At 37.9% G+C, this 16085-nt stretch overlaps 1 protein-coding gene across 2 annotated transcripts in view; it reads right to left on the reverse strand.

Annotated features, from left to right (window-relative positions):
- Positions 1-5971: 5971 nt before the first annotated feature.
- GNA14 (guanine nucleotide binding protein (G protein), alpha 14) overlaps positions 5972-16085 on the reverse strand; it is a 42499-nt gene continuing 32385 nt past the window's right edge. Inside the window, exons 2-6 of one of the 2 annotated variants that reach the window (XM_009864749.1) lie at positions 13719-13873; positions 11441-11569; positions 8635-8764; positions 7150-7303; positions 5972-6162 (exon numbers count right to left, since the gene is read on the reverse strand). In XM_009864749.1, the coding sequence (XP_009863051.1) occupies positions 5972-6162; positions 7150-7303; positions 8635-8764; positions 11441-11569; positions 13719-13873 (759 nt within the window). The remainder of the gene's footprint in view (positions 6163-7149; positions 7304-8634; positions 8765-11440; positions 11570-13718; positions 13874-16085) is intronic. The other variant, XM_009864742.1, reaches the window with a different exon arrangement.

Here is a 16085-nt window from a genome sequence, read left to right on the forward strand (position 1 = left end):
ACCAAATTGTTGTATTACTGTAAAATCTAAAACATCTAGCATGCTAACCTGCAACTGCAGTTCTTTAGTTTACTGTAAGCCTTGCCTTTGGTGTTGAGTAACCATTTAGTGGGTTATGAAATACATGTGATCTTCTGATTTTTCCCATAAATCGTAAGTTGAATCAAGAAGTTTTAAGAAAATTCCGAACTATGACAATGACTGTGTTACTCCACTTGTTTGTACACCAAGCACGTAACAAGAGTCTTAACTCAGGTTATAATCATGCCAAACTAATAGAATACTTTGCCTTAGATAAGTAGTGTTATTAGGTCAAATGAGTACCATTCTGTATCCGTATTTTCTGTATCTGTATTCTGTATCTGCTTTTAGTTTGTGTTTTGGTTTGTTTGTTTGTGGGTTGTTTTTGTTTTTTCATCTTAGGCATAATAGTTAAATTAATAGCCTCAGCATGATCTTGATTCTTGATTACTGTGTTGCCTCCTACTTTCTCTTCCTGTCCCCAGTATTTACTGATGATCTGCTGCAACTTTCACTTCTAGTACCTCTTGCAAGTACTCTGCACAGTCCCGTTTGTGTAGCTTTTCAATTTACTCTGCTCTAAGTATTAGCTCTTCACAGAGCCTCTGTTTCAATTAATACCTCCAGTTCTTAACTTTCTTAATTTTGCCAACAAACTCCTGATTCTCAAATCTGGCTTTTCAGTAATATTTGAGCAATTTACCTGTTAATATCAAAGGATTTATTTTAAATGTGCATGTCTGCGGTTAAGATCATGTTCTGGAAAGCATAACAATTCCCCCCAAACTGCATTCTTCCTAGAGATTACAAAATATTTTGATCTTCTGTGGTAACTAGAAGCCTTAACATAAGAACACCTGAAGTGTTCAAAACTCAACACAGGACCTTTCCCCTACCTCCCTCATCTCCATTTGTAATGACAACGTGATCTTCTGTAGTTCCCTTTTTCTAGTCAGTAAATTCTATCTTTTGTCTTTGGGGGTTTTTTTCCCCTTAAAATTTATCATACAGTCCTGAACGAATTTCGGTTTCTTGGCAGGTACCAGTTCTCTCTGTTTTAGTGATACATCAGCCTGGGGTGAAGAGCAAGGTATTCAGACTAGGGCCATTGTGTAGTTTTTTGGATTACTGCAAGTTGTTTGGGTTGTCCACTCTGCCGTGCCTCATTCCTTATTGCAATATGTTACTTTTTTTAACTAGAAGGCAGAATAGATCTATTAATTTTTATTAAAAATGTATATGCAACTAGACAAGGGGATCTCAATAAAAATTAATATGTAGGCATTTAGGTCTGCCCACTGTGCTGTTTAAAAATATACCATGGCCTATACTGAAGTTCTGAAGAACAGTTTCTCTTCTAAATGACTGTTACCAAAACTTAATACCTTTGAGAAATGTCGTGTGAGTTCTCAGTAGTAGCTTAAGGGTTGGGATTACCTTTAAGAATTCAGTGACAAACCAAACATAGAATCAAAGATGATAGCTAAACACACTGCAAAAACACTTGCAAGTCTGTTTACCTCTTTTTGTTCAGCTGCATGGCTTTGCATGGTATGTCTCGCTCTGTTTCTGAACTCCTCCCCACCCTGACCTCTTCTTCACCTTGAATAAAGTGAAATTCAATTTTATTGGACTTGCATATGATTGTTATTTATTTTCTTTACACACTGCTTTAATGAACAGGTAATACCATTACTCAGAATTTCTTAGAAATTGACAGATTAAATCAAACTCTCTCTGAGAACACAAGGTCAGGCTTCTGTGGCAGCCATCTCAGTGAAAGCCGAACACAGATTTTACTCTGGCTTATTGTAAGGACAAGTTTTTAATAACTGGATTTAAGATATATAAGCTCACTTTAATCTATTTTTTTTGTTGCCACACTGGAAAAACAGATGATGTTGCCAGCTAACCAGATTCTTATGAAATCCTCGTTTCACCCCCCAAAAAAATTATTTTATGTATGCCATTATCTATTTATTATCTTCAGCACTTCACAAAATACACTCCAATGTCTAACAAATCACTAAGGTGTTTTGTTCCTTCTGTGTTATTTTTAGGCATCTGTCTGCAAATAACAAATACCAAGCATGTGTTAATAAAAGATTAATATTACTACGTAATGGTAGTTGAAATTTAATACTTATAGCATATTTTTGAAATTGAACTGCAAACCCTAAGCTTCTAGTTATTCTGTTGATGTAAAACAGTAAGTAAACACATCACAGGGAATTGCTAAATCTTGTGGCTTGTTTGCAAATAGCACCATATCCGTATGATATTTAAATAGATTTATATATATTTCCTGAGACTATACCACAAAGCTATTCAAAAGATTTTTTTTTTCCTCCTTGGGCAACATTTTGAGCACATTTTCCTTACTGAGCACATCTGAATTCCAGAAAAGAACTACCTAAAGACTTCAGTGCTTGGGAATCACAAGGTAAGAGTGCACAGTGTTTCTTCAGCAAATCACACAATTCCATGCTACATTTTTCTAGCAATAAGCTCTCCTAGTTGATCCCTCTCCAGCTGCCATGACTGGTCTTTCTTAAAGCAGCAAAAACTGAAGAAGCAACAAGTACCAGTGAAACATTTACCTCCCAGGAACTAAGAATATTGGTGGCTAAAGTTCTTAACAATTAATTCCTGAGGTGTTGGTTGAGATGTTTCTCTTCCTACATTGACCCATTTGTAACTGCTGCCAAGGAATGTGTAACTAAATAAAATGTGTTACTGAAATCAGAATGGGTGAAGGAGCTGTCTTGTCTCGCTGTGCAGGTTGTTATGGCAATTAATACAATACTGCAGAAAGTTTACAGTTTGGGCGCTTTTTTTCATGTATTTTTAAGGAATTGAGACTGTTTCAAAAGAACAGGGAACTGTTGGTGAATGCTAATATGCATTGTGTATTTATAATTGTCTCAGATATAATGTAAAGTGTTCTGACAGATTTGGTTTTCAGGTATATCACAATACTTCTTTCTTTATGCAGATAAAAATTTTGCTAAGTATTTCACATTTTTGCACAGAAAACATTTGTGTTTATCATCACCTTCTCTTGAAATGCAAATTGTCATTGTTTTATTATTCAATTCTCGGGTGCCTTATGCTATTCTGTCTAAAACTGAACAAATCAGCAGATAGCCAACACCTTTTTTTCCCCACCTATAACTGACTCTATTATTCAGTCAAGATTTGCCTATTACTGTTCTTACAGGTAAATTTAATTATGAAATTTCTGGGCAGTATATGCAAATACATATATACACTACCTAAGAGCCTTAGCTTTGTTATTTGACTTAAGAAATGTAACCAGTATCTTGGTTTTGTGAATGCAAGGGGGATCTAAGGATCTAAAATCTTTACAGCAGACACAGCATTTTTATAAAGAGGTTTTGATTCTTTTTCAGGGCAAATCTGTAATACCGGTTCTAAATATTCTTCTAAAATGGTAAAGGAGGAGTGAATTGGCTTTTAAGTCTCCTCTTGTATGTAGTAAAAGAATGTCCATGCCACTAATTTCTATTAACCCATCATCTCTGGACTAGTGCATCAAAGGCTGAAATGAATGTGTTTGCAAGGACAGGCATGATGAGGAAGGGCACTAATAGGCAAAACGGGCAGAGAGGGTAATGGAGATACCATTTTGCTGAATGTCTGGTTTTTTACATTTGTGGGTTTTCATTTCCTGTTGCATCAAATAGATCAAGAACTATGTGTGGAAGTTTGTCTTGGTAACTACCCTGTTGAATGTTTTCAAGGATTGGTTGTGAAGTTTGAAAGAGAAGCGTTCCTGTACCAGTGGGTCCTGTGAAACGGTAGTTGTCTCACAGTCTGCAGAGCTTGTCCTCTGGCAAAGCCAGGCTCCCTGACTCCTGGTGCCAATATGCTCTTCACATAGACAGCAAATCTTGACTCAGGATATGAAACCACTAAGAGTTTAAACAGACTTTTTCTAGAAGTTCCCAGAAGGGCTCAATCAAGCAGTTCAAGCATTTGGGCATTTCATACAGTTCCCTCCCTCCAACCTGCTGCCCTGGAAAAAAAAGTATTTTCTTCTCTTCATGTGACTGGAAGTTCTTAAGTAATGTAAAACTCCAGTAGCTACAGATTTTGTTAGAAGAAATACTTCTGACTTACTTTCTTGAGCAACAGTGATTAGTTCAGGACAGCAGTTCTGAGGACTCATCATGATACCAGTAGTTCTGAGGGAGGGCAGAGATGACGTTCTGGGGATGTGGATGACACACGCAGAGATGTGCTGTTTTACGTCTTGCTTTCTGTCACTCCCCCTCGGCCACTTCTTGTTCAGCAAGTGGCACCGCACTCTGTACCTCATCCCAGGGCGTGCTATGCTGTTCCCTTGGTGTGAATTCCTGACATTCACTCGTGTGGGCACAATGTGTAGGTCAGTGTCTTTCCCTCACAGAAAAACATTAAAGCAGCGTTAAAAGCAAGCATCTGCTTCTAGTGTTGTTCAACACGGAAGAAAGAACAGATGAATCAAACGTTACAGGCTCTTTTCTCCTAAGCAACCAAAGCCAGCTCCCTGCTTTTTTTGTACTGCTGGACAAAAGCGAACTGTGCTGTTCAATATGTGAAACAGAAAATTTTTTTTATGGGCAGTGAAAGGTCAGGGTGTGCTTTTACAGGAATGAACTGCGAGAACTGTCAGCCTGGCTGAACACAAAGAAGCACTTCTCATGCTGAAAAATCGATATAATTTGATTTTTTCCTGTACCGCAAAGAAGTTGCTGTCTTATGCTGCTAGTAAAAACTATTGCTATAATATTTCTACTTGGAAAAATGGAACTTTAATATTCTTAAACACAAGAGAACCTCAGCATCCCTTCTGGGCTGAATTACTGCTAATAACAGGCTGTTCTAATAAAACACTCTTCTTACCAGTGTTATCAGGTTAGCTGTACAAATGCCAGCAACTACCATAATTTTTTCATAGGTCAAAAGTGTTTTCAAGGTTGCCTTAATGTCTTTATTATTTTATCTGAGAATTTTTGATCCAGAGAAGGTGAACGGACTGAGCTATTAGTGCTGGCATCTTCAGTGGAGAAGAGAGGCTTTACTGACTCTAATCCATGCAAAACTACCCGTAAAACTCAACAACAGGAAAATGCAAAGTGCAAAAAGCAGTTTTGTTACTAAGACTAATTTAAGGCCTAGTTTATCACAGGCAGCTGTGGATGATTTCCTGTTGTAGTGAATGCTGAGAACATTTGCTAAATGCCTTGCTGTGTGAGAAGTGCTTTTTTCTCTTCAGAAAAGAGAAAATTCCATGGACTGTCTGCAAAATCCTAATCTGTCATTCCTTAACTGTAAAAGTGATTTTATTATTGTAAGGCACTTGAACAAAAAGGCAGTGATACACAAGATTAACCAATAATTAATCTTTTTGTAATGATTCCTAGAATATAACAGGTTTGGCCTATCAACGCTACTGGGAAATGCTTGTAAAAAATGTAGTTAGGCTTGCCGTTACCTTTCAACATTGCTCAGAACAAGAATATAAAAATGTCTAGCACTCTAAAATAACCCTAACTTGTCATTTTTAAGGCATCACTCTTTGAAATTTTATAAGCTACAGTTGTAAATGCTAAATAAAAATAATAATATCTTATGAAAATACCACCTGTATAACAATGTAATTGTGTACATTCTTCTAAATAAGCTTAATTCACACAGCTGTCGAAAAGTAACTCGCAGATAACACTAATATGGGAAATATGAACTCAGTATCTTAAACATATAGCTTAAACAGTAAACTTTGAAATTCATTCTTTAAAGGTCTCTGAATCCATACTTCAGTAAATATAAATTCTCCTCCCATTTCTGTAAATGGTATTTAAAAAGACACTTTTTTTTTTTTACATTCACACAGGCTGTGTTATGAGTCAGCTACACTTAAGTAAGCTGCAGCCACATTTTTTCCTTAAACCAAGTTGAACTCCCTCAGGTTTAACTGCAGGATCGTGTCCTTTACAGCAGCAAAGACAAAACGAATATTTTCTGTGTCTGTGGCACAAGTGAAGTGGGAATAGATTACTTTCTCCTTGTCTGGATTCTGATCCTGATACAGCTTCAAAATGAAGTCTCTGGCAGCTTTGACATCTTGTTTAGGTCCTAGTCAAAAACACAATCAGTAGTTTTGAACAGTTAGAGCTGTGGGTAAAGGAAGAAACCTATGGAGAGTATCTTAGATGGCTGATTTAATATTTAAACATCAAATTACCATAAAGTCATACTCCCTTGTTGGCATTTTCTCATTCATGTGTTAGTGGAGCAAAAGCTGTTAGAGCACCAGTTTCAAAAATGTGTGGAGTACGCTTTCCTCAATGGTAAACCTTACAGGTCAAAGTAATTTTAATAAAAAACCTAAGCAATTGAAATTACTCAGCATATATTAACTGTTTGCTACATTACTGTAGTATGTCAAAACCATGAGAGAAACTACATTTTTGAAAACACACAGGGTAAACAGGATTCTCTTTGGCCAACAGAGGGACGTATATTTTCTCTGTAGCTATTAAATCATTGCAACTCTTTTCATTATTAATTGTAGGATTCAATATGATACATGTAATAATACTGTATTAAGTAGCAGAATACATCTGTGATTATTTTCATCATTCTTTTGATACCTTCTTTAAGTATCAGTAGCATTCATTAAGGAAAGTTATTCAGGTTGCTTTTTAACTTTGGATTTTTATACACATAGCACATTATAATGATGAACGCAAAACTATACCCTAGTATAAAGAGCTGGATTAATAGCTGTATTCCCCAAATTTCCCCCTTATCTTGTCTCAGGTTGAAAGATGAAGCAGGTGCTTCTTCACATAAATAAAATAATGCTACTCTAATGATAACAGAATGGCTGTGGCTGCAAGAAGTCTCTCAAGACTCTGTCCGCAATGCTCCAGTAAAAAAAGTAAACAACAAAGTTCCAGTAAAACTGAGTAACTTAAATTTCTATAGAGTAGAAAAGCATAGATATCAAATATATTGCATAATCTCACTTGCTGTGCTCAGTTTAATGAGGAAAAACTAATTAATGGTTTAAATATGACTTTTGGGTTTGTTAAGATAATTTGTGGGATAAATGCTTACCTGTGTATTCTGGAAAGTAACTAATTAGATGAGAATACATGATTTTCTCTTCTAGAAGATCTTTTTTATTCAAAAACAAAATAACTGAAGAATTCAGAAACCAGGGATATGTAATAATAGTTTTAAATAAGGCCTTGCTTTCTTCCATTCGATTCTACGACAACAAAAATTAATATGAAATTACACTCTCTAGACAGTAGCATATAAAAATCACATCAGCCAGAGATGGTTTTTTGAAAGCTTTTTAAAAAATATTAGTTCTATTAAGCCCAATTGCAATGTACTAGTTGATCATGACACTTAATGTTCTCTGTCCTTTTCTTCACTGGATTTTGGATCACTGCTATGAATGGCATGATGGCATGTGAAATCAAGGAAAGCCCTTATAAAAGAAATGATTTGAATTCTGTATGAGTTAGTGAGAAGTCATAGACTGGTCTATGGCTTTCATAGACTTTTCTGACCTCACAATGAGAGCCAGAGCAGGGTGTATGAGGTCAAATACCTGATATTAACGTATTGTAACATAGCTAAAGGACAAGAGCATATGTACTTATGTATAGCAGTAATAAAGTCTGTCCATTTCAAGAGACATCTAAGGAACATCACATTCAGAATTTGCTGTTTGGAGTTCCCAGAGATAAGCTTGTGGTGGAAGTCAGTTTGTTATTTATTTCCTAGCATCTAAAATGAGAATAACAAAATGTTCGAGAGGGTGAAAGGAAAAAAAATTAGTCACCAAAGTTGTTCATGCATCGAAAGGAAACTGAGAACTTTGAAAACTCTATCTCAACTACAACAGCTCTTGTGGCACTTCAGCAAGTGGAGTATGCTTTTCATAGCTCAAACAAATCTTGAGAAACTGATCTGTAAGGACTTTGGGACTTTAGAGTTCAAACAGTGTTTTTGAAGGACATTTGAAGGAATTCTCATACTGTGGGATGTAAAGCAACCACTCCCACATGTAATGGAGTTCCATTAATATGCTTCTCCCTAATTGTCTACTATTTTCTTTTTTGCATCCTTCCCTACAACATCTGGTTGCTGCTGCTGCTGGCACTGTAGAACAGATCGGAAAACTCATCTTACTAACCTTGGAAAGGATGTAAATTTTAAGTTATTTTATTTTAATTATTTTAATTTCCTTAATTCTGAAAACATCAGAAGCTGAAAAAACAAACAATCATAAACCTAGTTACAGGTGACTGAGGTAGTTTGACTTTCTCAGAGATACTGCTGATATGCAAATGCTCAAACATTTGCCATGGCCTAAGTGATTTAAAACATTTTAAAATCAAGTTTTGTCTTTTAAGATAGAGTTCACTTTTACAGGCAGGCTCCTAATTTAATACAATGTTGGGGCTGCTTGAATAGCTTCTTAATGTGATTCTAATATTGGCAAATACTTTTATGAAGGAATGCGAATGCTGTCTTTCTTAAAAAGCATACATCTTTTTCTGTACCTCACAGAGCCCCACTCCTTACCTCGTTATCACATTCTGCCAAGACTTGATCATATTCACTTAAAGCAACTAAGAAAATGATGGAAGTAACACTTTCAAAGCAATGGATCCACTTCCTTCTTTCTGACCTTTGGCCACCTACATCCACCATCCTGTTAAACAGAAACACAGTATCATAAGATACTCTAAAGTATATCTAAAGGCCTTAGAATCACACAGAATTGCCTAGAATGAAAAAGACCTTTAAGATCATTGAGTCCAATAATTAACGTAATACTGGCAAGTCCTTCACTAAACCATGTCCCTCAGCAGTATGTCTACATGACTCTTAAATACCTCCAGGGATGGGGACTCCACCACTGCCCTGGGCAACCCATTCCAATGCCCGACAACCCTTGCAGTAAAGAAATTCTTCCCAATATCCAGTCTAAACTTCCCTTACCACAACTTGAGGCCATTAGTCCTATCACTTGTTACCTGGGAGAAGAGACCAACCTCCAACTCATTACAACCTCCCTTCAGGCAGATGTAGAGAGCAGTAAGTCTCCACTCAGTCCCCTTTTCCCCAGGCTAAACAATCCCAGATCTCTCAGCCGCTCCCCACAAGACCTGCTCTTGAGACTCTTCACCAGCTTTGTTGCCCTTCACTGGACACGCTCCAGCACCACAGTGTCTTTCCTGGAATGAGGGGACCAAAACTGGACACAGCACTCAAGGTGCTGGTGGCCTCACCAGTGCCAAGTGCAGGGGGACAATTCCTGCCCTGGTCCTACTGGCCATACTAATCGTGATGCAGGCCAGGATGCCGTTGGCCTTCTTGGCCACCTGGGCAAACGGCGGGCTCATGATCAGCCAGCTGTCAGCCCACAACCTCAGGACCAAGCAGCTCTCCAGCCACTCCTCCCCAAGCCTGTAGCACTGCTGGGGCTTGTTGTGGCCGAAGTGCAGGACCTGGCATTTGGCCTCATTGAAACTCATGGAACTGACCTTGGCCCAGCGATCAAGTTTGTCTAGATCACTCTGCAAAGCCTCCCTACTGTCAAGCAGATCAAGATGTCCACTCAACCATGTCATCTGCAGAAGATGCCCATCTAAGATAAGCTTGAACTGTGGGTATCTTAACATTATATGTTTTGTCTAAATTTGATTCACTTGCTGTAGTGCTATAACTTTCATTACTCTTTAGTGTTATTGTGGGTTAATCCCAACAGACAGCCAAGCACAACACAGCTGCTTGTTCAATACTCACCCCCTGCCCTGGGAGGAAAGAAAGAGTGAAAACAAGGAAACTTTGGGGCCAGGATTAAAATAAATAATTAAATGCTCAGTAAGTGAAGGATAAGTAAGTGGAAGAAGAGATAAAGAACACAAAACAACTGATGCAAAATCTATCACAACCTCCCATGTGTAGGCTGATGGCCAATCAATTCCTGAGAAAAAGCCAGACAACCTCCCTAAGGCCTCCTCTTTTCAATTTTATCACTAAGGATGATATGGTGTGAAATACGTCTTGTTAGTTCAGCTCATCTGCATGTCTGTGTCCCCGCCCAATTTCTTGTGCACCCCCCAACCTATTTACCGGGGAGCGGGGAAAGAGAGAAGCCCTTTACACTGTGCTCAGTAAAAGCTAAAACACTGTGAAGTTATCAGCACTGTTTTGATTACAAATCTAAACCACGTCACCATACCATCTGCTATGAAGAATATTAACTTTATCCTAGCCAGGCCCAAGTTTTTAAGTCAACGTGAGGCCTAATAAAAATATAATACTGTTTTTTCTTCTGTGTTGGCAAGTTTTAGCAAAGGCAGATGTGAGCGTATTCAATTTCGTTTACCCACACGCTCCAAAATCTTCCTCGGTCCCCTCCAAAACCCCCCATGCAGTCATAGCTCACTACTTAAAACAATCAAAATGCTCCCATATATCATAGTTCTATGGTTTTGCAGACACTCAACTAAGTTTCTCACATTATACCCAGGTCAAATTGTTCCCTAGAACATACTAGTTTCCAGGAAAAAAACCCCAAACCAACAAAATCACTAGCTGTTTTGACCATGTGTTATCAGAGTGGATTCTGGCTCTGTGTTGTAACTGGAGGCAGGTGTTTGTTCATGATGAAATGGGTGGTTTGGTGGCAGAACATCTATACGTACAACAGAGTGAATTCTGCAGTTTTTACCCTTAGAAAATCAGTAACCCCATCTGTTGCAATAGCTTGTGTAGTAGCAGGTAAGATAATTTTAAGCTTCTTAGACTTGCTTTCAACTTCATAGGTAAGTTCAATTCCACTAAACACTTTTCTTTAAATATTATATGGCAGGAAGAATTGAAATATCTACTGTCCTGCCCCTCTACTTCTTTCTTCCCTCCTCCTTCCCTCAACATCTTCAACTCACTTCCCAAACTTTTTCTACCCCTATCACTTGAGGGCTTTAGCATATCTATTATGGCTCTCTTTTCTAAACTGTTACAGTCAGGAGGCAGAAAATGTTGGCTTTAAATAGAATTAAACTACATTCCAATATGACCACTCATGTTATTACAACTATTTTTCCCCTGCACCCCTCCATCAAAGGCTTTTAATTCAAATAATAGTTCAGAATATACAGCACTTGGGCTCCTTGAGCTGAAAAGCTTTTTTTTTTTTGATGTAATGTAAACTTCAGAATTAATGTTTTGAAACACTGCTCAAGTTACTGTATTAACTCTGAAGACTAAAAGGGATGGACATGCATCCAATGCTCATTGAATGCAAAATCTTGAAGGACCTTAGAAGTAAACCTGTAGCAACCACTTTCATAATTGAATACTGCACCATTTGACTTACCTAAATATAATATTTTCTAAATCAAAAGGATACTCGATAATTCCTGTAGTTGGCACTCGGACTCTAAGAATATCTTGCTGAGTTGGCACAAATGAGGGCATAGCAATACGATCAAGGTCAGTAAGATAACTGGAAGGTTAAACATAGAACGAAAACAAAATTAATGCACTATGATATATTAATCACACAGATTCAAAACCAAAGTACTAACCTGCAATCACAGAAGTGTTACCACAAAGCAGCTAAACAGAAATTCAGCTGTGCATGGACTTAGCACAATTGTTGCTGGAATGAAACAGTAAAACCCTTTACTTTAACTGAGACCTAAATGTACATTCCAGACAGAATAACACTAGTCAGACAATGCCTGAATGTTTTCTAGACAATCACCCCACACCCAAAATGATGAGTTTTATTTGAATAATCTTTGCTATTACCCCAAAATAAACATCAGAATTAAGATTTGAATAAGAATATAAATGTCAGTCACAGCCATACTGTTTACCAGCAGCACTCTATTCCCTGTCACTTATCTGTGATGGTAATATTACACAAAACATGAAAGGTGGCTGGAGATAATTCAGAAAAGTATTAATTGACAACTCCTTCCATGAAGAAGATTTTCCTAATATCCAGTATAAACCTCCCCTGGTACAAACACTGCAAACATGAATGCTTCAAACTTAACGTATTTTTAATATAAAAGAGGCTGCATTTAATTTCTCATCTGCCCATGCAGTCATTCTTAACTTTTTACTCTCCTTAGCTTCACAAGGCTCCTGTGCTTTTCATGGCTGGGATTAAATTCGGGGGTGACTTTCCTGTGCCTCAATAAATGAGCAGTGTGTGAGCAAGAGACAAAAGAAACTACGTCTGGTATTCCTCTCTGCAATTTATCTTCCCACCACTAGAAGGCAACATTAGATCATCCAAAATCCTAAGAAGGCATACAAAAGCCACGCAACACGTTGTAGCACATACCTTCCTTGACCTAAGCACTAACTTCCCCCTTTTCTACTGATTGAAGAGGGAGAGTGTCGATGTACTCTCCTCTTGCTTTCCAACCATCCCTCACATTTGGACTCCAAAATAAAAAAGATTCAGACTTACTTTTATCATGTATTTGGAAAAGATTTAGCAATAAGAAAATCCCTCCACTTCAGAAACGTAGCAAATTGTTATGATGGTCTCAATTGAAATTAACAGTAAAATGAATAAATTTTAAAATAAAACATGTTCAGTTGAAGCTGATTTCTTAGAAAGTGAGGCCACAGTAGAGCAGCACCTTTCTTCACTGCAGGATTATTTAAGAACAAGGCAGACAAACTTCTGTCAAGAATGGCAACATTTGACACACAGGAGATTGCTGCCTGTATGTAACCATTCTGAGTTAAAGTTAACCATAAATGCCTAATCTAAATATTCCTTGCTGAAATTTAAACCTATTACTTCTCAACCTTGCAGCAACAGAAATGTAAATTTTCTGTTGCCATGATACAATCATTTTTTCACAACTAAATTCTTCGCAATTTGGGGGAGACACTTATCTTTGTTCCTACTTACATCCTAAGATTTTCATGTAACTGAACTGTCTGACCTGCTCCCTTGTTGTGAACATATTTTGTACAGCTGTTTTTCATTATTTCCCCCAAGGGAAACTCAGTTATGCACCAGCTGTGTTGAACCGTGAAGGATGATGGTTCCAGTACGTTCAGAAAGGCTAAAATCAGTTTGTTTCATCACTCCATCATGAAAATTGTTGCATACACACACCAAAAAAGACACAGGTATAACTAGTAAAATTAGAATGAAGCTATCTCATCTTTATGAGCCAGCAGTGTGCCCAGGCGACCAAGAAGCCCAATATTCTCCTGGCCTGTATCAGACATGGTGTGTCCAGCAGGACCAGGGCAGGGATTGTCCCCCTGTACTCGGCACTGGTGAGGCCACGCCTTGAATCTCCTGCATGACAAGTCTTAGGATGAAAGGAAATGGGGTCAAGTTGTACCAGGGAAGGTTTATATTGGATATTAGGAAAATCTTCTTCATGGAAGGAGTTGTCAAGCATTGGAACTGGCTGCCCAGGAAAGTGGTTCAGTCACCATCCCTGGAGGTGTGTAGATTTGGCACTTACTTAGGGACATGGCCTAGTGGTGGACTTCGCTTTGCTAGCTTAACGGTCAGACTCAACGACCTTAAGGGTCTTTTCCAAGATAAATGAGCCTGTGTTTAACCTCATTAAGTATCGCTCATCCTTGTAACTATGCCATGTACTTACTACTTAGCAGAATCTGAGAGCTGGTACTCCCTCCGTCTGTCATAGCATTCTTGAATTCCTGGGTCTTCCCAGAGCTTCTTGATTGCTTCAACTTGTTTACTTTCCAGCACTGTCACTTTATCCACTTCCACTTCTTTGATCATCTGAGCACTCTCCTAATTAATTAAATGGTTATACCATTATGACAAAGCATTGCCGTTGCATGCAGTACACATTCCTTTATTATACTCTTCCCATCAATAAGACTCTGCATCAGAAAGGAACTTAGGAGAAAATAAGCAGGTTTAATCCTTCAATGTATTTAATTTTTCAAGTCAACTGACTGCTACTGTATGTTTTAACCAAGTTAGTCTTGCATACTGTCATCCAGGTGTGACTTTTCCTTTTAGAAGGGGACGCTGACAAAGGTCAGCTGGAGCTCTAAACCTACCTAAACCTATTTTTAAACTCACCAAATTTTAAAACTGATTCATAATAGCAGTAATGTTTCTAAAATTCTAGATACTTTTAGTACAGATGCTTTTTGGGTTAATTGTTGGATTGGTTTCAGAGCAAATCAGAGGCTGATCTATCATAAAAGAGTCACCAAGCAAGCATTAAAATCCTACCAGTCATCTTCTCTTTAATGCTTATCTCAGTGAGATACAGCCAGAGTACTACTCTGTTGAAAGAAATATTGTTTCTTTGCTCTCTGCTGTTAAGTGCATCAGGTATTGCAAAGACAAATTTGGGGTTTGCTTTTAAGGGATACAAAAGTATCTATTGTTCTGCAGCAAGTGGTGGAGGGAGGGGATACCATCCAGAGGGGCCTGGAAAAGCTTGAAGAGTGGGCCCAAGCAAACCTCATGAAGTTAAACAAGGCCAAGTCCAAGGTTTTGCACCCAAGTTGGGGCAACCCCTGGTATCAGTACAGGCCGGGGGACGTAGTGATTGAGAGCAGCCTTGTGGAGAAGGGCTTCGGGCTACTGGTGGAGTATTGCAGTATCAAAGGCCAGGTTGGATGTGGCTTTGAGCAACCTGACCCAGTGGAAGATGTCCCTGTCCATGGCAGCAGGGTTGGACTAAGTGATCTCTGAAGGCCCCTTCCAACCCAAATCATTCCATGATTGGAGATATTCCCTTCTGTGACTGTTCAACTAGGTATATACTGATGTTTGCTAATACCTTTAGTGGTTTGAAAAAGTTTAATTATAAAATACACTTAATATTTAAATTAAATAACTTATTTAGCATTTGGAACACAACAAATTGGCTGCTGTAAATTCAGCTTGCCAATACTTTTTCTGTTACCTTGCTAAATATCAACTAGATCTTAACTTACATCCTCTTTATTAATGAAATAAGGTTTCTTCCTAACCCCTTCTATAAGCCTGGGAGAGTCAAAAATAATAATGCTGCACACAGATCTGGTTCGGATCCGGGCAGTGAATTCTTGGGTCTGAACTGGAAAATCTGAATACTGATGAACCTGTTAATCTAGCCCTTCAAAATGAGCTGCAAGACCAGACAGAAAATTACTTTTGTAGTTACGGGGTCTTTAAGTTATCCCAGGCAACTGCAAAACTATGTAACAAAGAGCCTGATGCCTCAAAAGCAACTTTCCTTTGCTCAGTTCAAATTCATTATACACCTCCAAAATGTTGTGAATACACTAACCTTCTGAGTTTTTACACTGAAGCCTTGCAATGCAGTCACAATGCCCAGGAAAACTCTATATGATTGGAATTATCTTTGATTTTACAGGTATTCTGTTACACAAGACCAAATGGCAAGTCTCCTCATTTTCACTGAAACTAGCTTTATTTTTTTTCAGATAGTAGCTAAAAGCTGTAAATGTAACTGTTACAATTACTGCTACACTTGTAAATTGTTAATCAACTTAAAATAGTTTAAAATCCATGCTGGTATAAACTTTCCTTAGTATTTCTTATAGATTGTTTACAGGTATAATGTAATCCAGATCGGGTTTTTAACTTTAATTTTACACAGCATAACTATGTTAGCAAGACAGGTATACTGTCTACTGAATAAATTTTTCTGTTCTGTAATTATTATATCCAACGTCCATGCTGATCTAGAATGCAGAAAGAGCTTTGCCTGGGATTTATACTTCATTTAGGCAAGAGGTTGGAAATCCTGCATCCTGGCAGTAACGATTATCCGTATTTTTGATCGTATCTGGTGAACGACATGCAGTATAATTTGGATTATGAGTAATTCTTCCTTCAATTCACTAAAGCTACAAAAGATATATACTTTCCTAGAAAAAAGAAAGGCCACTGACATGCAAATACCCATCACATGTTTTTGACTAGGATTAACTCAGGCTTCATTCCATGATAAAACTTTGCATGTGTCTAAGAAGGC

Source organism: Apaloderma vittatum, unplaced genomic scaffold, assembly GCF_000703405.1.
Source record: "Apaloderma vittatum isolate BGI_N311 unplaced genomic scaffold, ASM70340v1 scaffold1750, whole genome shotgun sequence".
Lineage (NCBI taxonomy): Eukaryota > Metazoa > Chordata > Aves > Trogoniformes > Trogonidae > Apaloderma > Apaloderma vittatum.